The 6,211-nt window shown below is 64.8% G+C and overlaps 1 protein-coding gene across 6 annotated transcripts in view; it reads right to left on the bottom strand.

The window, feature by feature from the left end:
* Positions 1 to 5,550, bottom strand: part of GATD1 (glutamine amidotransferase like class 1 domain containing 1) — an 8,474-nt gene extending 2,924 nt beyond the window's left edge. Inside the window, exons 1-8 of one of the 6 annotated variants that reach the window (XM_040639729.1) lie at positions 5,429 to 5,550; positions 3,520 to 3,596; positions 2,880 to 2,985; positions 2,413 to 2,520; positions 1,347 to 1,441; positions 561 to 654; positions 310 to 421; positions 7 to 214 (exon numbers count right to left, since the gene is read on the bottom strand). In XM_040639729.1, coding sequence (XP_040495663.1) covers positions 208 to 214; positions 310 to 421; positions 561 to 654; positions 1,347 to 1,441; positions 2,413 to 2,520; positions 2,880 to 2,985; positions 3,520 to 3,596; positions 5,429 to 5,492 — 663 coding nt within the window. In that variant the 5' untranslated portion in view covers positions 5,493 to 5,550 and the 3' untranslated portion in view covers positions 7 to 207. Of the gene's footprint in view, positions 1 to 6; positions 215 to 305; positions 477 to 560; positions 655 to 1,346; positions 1,442 to 2,412; positions 2,521 to 2,879; positions 2,986 to 3,519; positions 3,597 to 5,428 lie in introns of those variants that run through there. The other 5 variants (XM_040639728.1, XM_040639730.1, XM_040639731.1 and 2 more) reach the window with 5 other exon arrangements.
* Positions 5,551 to 6,211: the final 661 nt, after the last annotated feature.

The raw sequence follows: 6,211 nt of genomic DNA, 5'->3' as shown, positions 1-6,211 counted from the left end.
CCCCCCCCCGCCCCCGAGTTGACACTCCTCAGGGCTGATTCTTGGAGGCCTCCAACAGTCCCACCGGGTCAGGTTGGGGGGTCTGAAAGTCACTCTCAGGGGTGGTCACGGAGGCAAGGTCCCTGGAGGCCTGAGGAATCCAGCCGTGTCTGGGGACACCCGGGCCATCCAGAGGTGGCAGCCTCCACGGGCAGGCGGGTAACCATCTCACTTCCTGCAGGATGGGTCAGGTCAAGGCTCAGGTTCCGGCAAAGGGCTGGTCAGGAGCCAGGATCGCGCCCCCCCACCCCCCTGTCCGAGGTTCCTCACCGGCTGCCGCAGAGGAAGACCAGGTTCTGCACGGCGGGGACGGTGGAGCTGGCATTCTGGCCTGTGATGAGGTGGCGGTCCAGCACCACATGCACGGCGTCGGGTTCACTGGCTGCAGGATGTCCGGAGAGCGCGAGCCTCAGGCAGGGTCACCGGCCAGGCACGTCCTGAGAATAAGCCCCTTCCCTCTCAGCACCACCCCCACCCCGAGCTCCAGGCAGCCAGCCGGCATCCCCCCACCCCCAGCTCACCACTGAAGATGGCGCCCGCGTCCTTCACGAAGTCCTCCACGATGACGGGCAGGCGGGCAAAGCCGGGCGCCCTGACGAGCTCATACACGGAGGGCTGTGGGGGAAGGGGGTTCCCGGCCCCAGGTCAGGCACCACGGCCTCCACAGTCACTCCTCCCCCAGCATCAGGGCCAGTGAGCGATGGGCAGAAGAGCAAGGCAGAGCCCCAGGAAGGGGGCGGTGTGGCTACACAGCTGCCCTGGGGGCTGCAGGGGCTCACACTGAGGTGGTGCCCCTGTGGCTCTCTTCCCCCCACTCCCCCCCTGCACCACCCACCAGGCCGGCCCCATGCAGCCCCAAGTGGTCAGGCTTCAGTCCTCACAGTTTAGACGCTCCCTCCCGCCCCTGTCCGGCCAGGCCCTCTAACTCCAGGCCCTGCATCCAAACTTCCTGGCCCCGAAGGGTGTCGTGCACATGACAGCCTCAAAAGTCACGTCTCAACCTGGCCCCAGCTCCTTCCCCGGCACCCCAAAGTTGCCCCCTACCCCATTAAGAGCCCTCCATGTGCTTCCCTCCCCACATCCAAAACCACGGGCTGTGCCTTGGGAGCCACCCTGGATGTCAGCAGGGAAGAGGAGGGGAGAGCAAGCGGCACAACTGTCAGCCTGGTGCCGGCATTCTCTATGATCCTGGTCGGGGCAAGTGACCATCGACCCTGCCAGAGGGGACAGTCCCTGGGCTTTCAAGCATATATGCAGGTCTCCGATGGCTGTCTACAGCCTGGGACCCTCCCTTGCACGACACTCACCCCCGTGACGCTGTAGCCTTGGAAAACCCAGGATCGGTCCTCATTGGTGGCACAGCACAGGGCAGCGACGCCGTGGCCAACAGCGCAGATGGGCTCTGAAAGCAAGGGCGGGGCTGAGGCCTTGGACATCCAGCTAGGCCTCTGCCCCTCTCCCGACACCTCCTGCCTCAGAGCAACCTCCCCACAGAGTCAGCTTCTGCTCCAGACTAGGCTTGGTTCACAGCCGTTTCCTCAAGCTTTGGTAGCCAAAAAAACAGATACAAGCAGCCACGAGGGTGTGGCAAGCCCAGTGACCAAACCCTGGAGCGCTCCACACCCACGGACCCTGGTGTGGCCTGCAGTGCTGCAAACGTCCCAGCACAGCCCGTACCACCACGGCACGGTGTGTGGCCCACCTGGGAAACCCTCCCGTCACTCCTCCTGTCCCTCCACTGTCCCTCCAGTGCCCCTGCCCTGCCCAACAGTCACCCAGGGTCCTCCCCGAAGTTGGGTGGGTGTGCGTGTGTTCCCACGGTGGGGGCAGCCGGGAACAATCACTTTCTGTCCAGACCATGCTGGAAACGGGAGGCCCTGTTCCCACTAACAAAGGACGCTGTGTGGAGCCCTTGGGTTTCTGTCTATTGGCCCCTAATGAGCATCCTGTCCCTGTCCCGCCAACGTGCCCGGCACAGCCCAACATCAGACCCAGGCAGCACGCCACATCTCCACAGAACAGCCTTTCTCCCAGCCTGTTGGCCCCAAACCCTGAACCCCATGAGGAACAAAGCCAGCACGTTGCCCACCCACCTCAGGGGGAATTGGGGGAGGGCAGCCACCAGCCCCCATGGAGGGCAGGCAGAGGGCACCCGGGGGTAGCAACCTGACAGGCTCGAATGTGTGCACCCGTGTGCACGTGCAGACAGCCCAGTACCCTCGTGCCCTCCATGGCCAAAATCAGAGGCTCTTCGCATCTGTCCTGCCTGACCCCTGAAACATCTCCACTGGCCTCTCCTGGCTGCTGGCAGAGCCCCATTTCTCATGAACCTACAAAGCCCCTATCCACGCCCCAGTCCCACGGGTCACCTACTGCTCTCTGAGCGGAAGTGCTGGAGGATGCGGGCCAGGGAGCCACTGCTGGCCAGGTCGGCCAGGGCCCCGGGACAGCTGGGAATCAGGAGGGCATGGTACCGGGCACCTGCAGGGAGATCACAGGCAGTCAGTCACAGAGTGAGGTCGCTGGCTGGGACCAGCCGCCCGGGAGGACCAGCCAGATGCCATCATTTGTCATTTCTCCCCACATGGGCTAAGGCTCCCGAGACCCACAAGCCATCCCTGCCTTTTCTGTGTCTCCCTGTGCCAGCCACCTCTCTCCCCTAGACAAAGAACTCGGGGCCCAGGATTCGGGACTGGACGCTGCCCTGGACAGTCACGGCGCTCTATGGCAAGCCCTGAGTACGTCAGGAGCAAAAGCAAGGAAGTACTCTGGAGGCCACAAACCCACCTGGAACCCCCACACCCCAAAGCCCCAAGGTCCCAGCACCCTGGGCCCCTTACCATCAATGGACTCCAGCTTGGCAGGGCTGGCATATGCCTTGAGGCGGAAATCCTGCACCCAGCGAGCATTGCTGTCATTCACGTCCACGAAGTCCATGGTCTTCCCCTGTAAGAGCACCCAGAGGCTGCGGGTCAGTGGCAGACACCCCACTGTTGGCTCACAGGGGCTTGAAATGCTGACAAGAGCTTGGGGACAGCCCAGCCCCCTCACCCAGCCTTGCCACACCCCACCCCCAGCTGCCCCCTGCCGGCCCTCAGTCTCCCACCTATAAAGTGCAGCCATGGTCCCCCTGGGGATGACAACAGAAGCGTGCAAAGTGACAAACACATAACCCACTGCTATGACCCCCACGTCCCACGTCAGAGAAGAGAAGAGAACTCCCGGTGGAAGGTCTGTGCCACCCTTGCTCCTATATGCAGGTGCTGACCCATGATGAAAGGTCTCCCTTGCCACAAGTGAGCCAGAGCCCAGGAAACAGGGACCAGAGCTTGATGATGCCAACAGGGTCCTAACCCTCAGCCCTGCCGCCCCCTTGGGGTTACACCAAGTTCAGGCTCCCTGCTTCTCCCAGGAAGCGACAGCACTCTTCCGAGCCTCGCCCCCAGAAAGGTGCAGACCCCTGGGTCTGGCTGGACTCACCCCAGGGGTGGCCACCTGCAGGTTGAAGGCAGCGCTGGCCAGCGTGAAACAGTGGAGGAAGGACTGGGCAGACACGCCTGCAAGGTGAACACAGCTCTAAAAGGCCACTACTAGGCTCTGTGGGCAGGAAGAGGGCTGCAGGACACAACAGTCCCCGCTCCAGCCTGGAGTCTGCCCAGACACCCCAGGCGTCTCCTGGCCCACCACCTCATCCAAGGCCCACCTCGCCGTCCTGCTGCAGCAGCCCCAGCCCACACCGTCCCGTCCCCCCCCCTCCCCGCAGGACGGGCTCTCTCCTCAGCCTGGCCACTAAAAGCCTCTCCTGAAGGCAAACCCAAGGGCAACGTCCCCCCATCCACTGACTGAACCACCAGCAGCTGAGCCAACCCACCACCCCCCGCTTTCAGCCAGGGAGAGGAAACAGTAAGCAAGGTCTGTGTCCTCAGCTGTAGGGCTGCGGCAAGTGTCGGCAGGAGCACGGGTGCATCCTGACCCCCCCACCCCACCCTATGGGCTGGCCTCACCCTCATCCTCACTTAAGGACACTTGGCCTCTGCCCACCAGGCTCCTGGACCCTGACCCCAACCCCAGTGCGGCTCACAGCCCTCTTCTGCCCATTTCCAGTCCAAAAGGTTCCTAGCTGCCGGGGGCTGTGGCCCCACCAGGGACACCTGCTTCTAAGTGGGCTCGGTGTGCATCCTTCCACCTTTATGTCAATCCTGGACCCAACCTCTAAACCTCATCGTCATCTTTATTCACCCATACGTGTTAACGGGTATTACTCACACTGAGTGCAGGAACTGAGCAAGGACGGCATCCACAAATCATTCCCCAGACTTTGCGTGACACTGCCCTCGGTTCCTTGAACACGGCTTCACCCCTCAAGGATCTCTGGAGGGCCCCCTCTTGCCTACAGTGCCCTAGTGGCCTTTACAGAACTGAGTCCCCTCCCCATGGCATAGCCATGCCAGTCAACCCCTCCTCACCCTTACCCCACTCCAACCAGCCACCTTTGGTGGTAACCCCAACCTGCCTCTTCAGGACTGACCCCCACTCCTGATGGCTCCTCCCATTCTCACACTGGGCACAGCGCTTAGGGCCCCTGGGGCTCCTTACACAGTGACTCCTCGACCTGCAATCCTCCCTCCCTTGCCCACCTGGGTGGCTTCTTGAACTTAAGAGTTCAAGAAGACCACCCGGCTCCAGGGCCAGACCCCAGGTCCCAACCCTGGTTCTCCACCCTGCAACCTTGGGCGCATCAATTCCCTCTGACAAAAAAGCACAGCCGAGAGCCTGGGAAGTGCTCAGTGCAGTCAGACGAGAGTCTGCGCCAGTAACAGCTGACCCCACCACCACCCGCGCTGCCCTGCGGGAGCCCCACATCAGCCTCTCCCGGTACCTTCGCACGGCAGGACTGAGAGATCCTCTGCCTCTCCACAGCTCCACCCCCAGAACAGCCCCTTCTCCGACCCCTCACCCCGCTGGCCACAGGCCCAGGGCCCCACGAGCTCGGTGCCTCACCCCCAGGCGTGCCGGCACACAGACCAGGCTCCGCGGCTCCTCGGAAACCCCACCGCCCCTCGCCACACCCTAGCCTGCCCGTCCAGCACGGCAAACCCGGCACGTGACGCACGGAGGCCCCCAAACTCCAGCACCTTCTCCCCCCGAGGCGGCACCTGCGGGCGCCATCCCGGGACCCTCTCCTCCCACAGAAGCACCGGGCCCCGGGTCCCCCCTGCAGCAGACCAGGGCCCCCGCGCTCCGGCGTGGCCTGGGGACCCGGGCCGGGCCAGGGACACCGGCGGCGCCCCCTTTTCAAGGCGGGGCTTCCACCTGCTTCCCCGAAGCGCCGCAAGGGGGAACCGCTCGGGGTCGCCGCTGGACGCCAGCCCGTCCTCGCGAGCCTCACCCTCGGCGGCGCCGCTGGCCACGAGGAGGCAGGCGGGCCGGCTCGGGAGTCGCTCGGACGCCATCGCCTCCGCCGGGCCCGGCGCGGCCTGCGCATGCGCGAAGCGTGCGTGTGCGTGTGTGCGTGTGTGCGCGCGCGCGCTCGCGGCCGGGAAGCACCGGTCACGTGCTGCGGCGTCTGGAGGCGGGGCCGCGAGCGGCGCCGGGCGCAGGCGCCATCTGTTCTCCTGCCCGGCCCCGCCCCCCTAGCGCTGTTCGGGTTTCCGGTCCGCCCCGCGCTTCTGCGTCCTCGGCCCGCCCCCGGCCCAGCCAGCTTGGTGGGCGGTGCCGGGGCGGCGGGGGTGGGGGCGGTTTCGGGAGTTGGGGCGGTGCCAGAAGCGGGGTGAGCGCGAGCGGGGGAGGCCCTGAGGGCTAGGGGGCGTGCAGGCGGGGTTCGGAGCTTGGCTGCAGGGCCGCGGGAGAGAGCGCGGGCCGGCTTCCCTGGCGGACGTCTCAGCAGCCCTGGCGGACCCCTGGCCCGGCCCCGGTCGCAGTCAGGAACACGGTGCCTTCCCCTTTTCCTCGTCCGTTGGGACAGGAGCGTGAACCAGGACAGAGGACCCCTGCCCCTGGACGTGGGTACCTCCCTTTGGATGGAGGTCCCTCCCTGTAATTAAGGGACTCCTCCCAGCGGGCAAAAGTCCCTTCTCGTGGGTGATGGTCCCTGCTTCATGGATTTGGACATTTAAGCCTTGATCACTGAGGGACTGGAGACACAGCGTGGAATGCCAAGGGGCAAAGCGCC

Source organism: Ursus maritimus, unplaced genomic scaffold (assembly GCF_017311325.1).
Source record: "Ursus maritimus isolate PB19 unplaced genomic scaffold, ASM1731132v1 scaffold_23, whole genome shotgun sequence".
Lineage (NCBI taxonomy): Eukaryota > Metazoa > Chordata > Mammalia > Carnivora > Ursidae > Ursus > Ursus maritimus.
The sequence above is the reverse complement of the archived record's forward strand: the minus strand, read 5'-3'. Positions and strand labels throughout refer to the sequence as shown.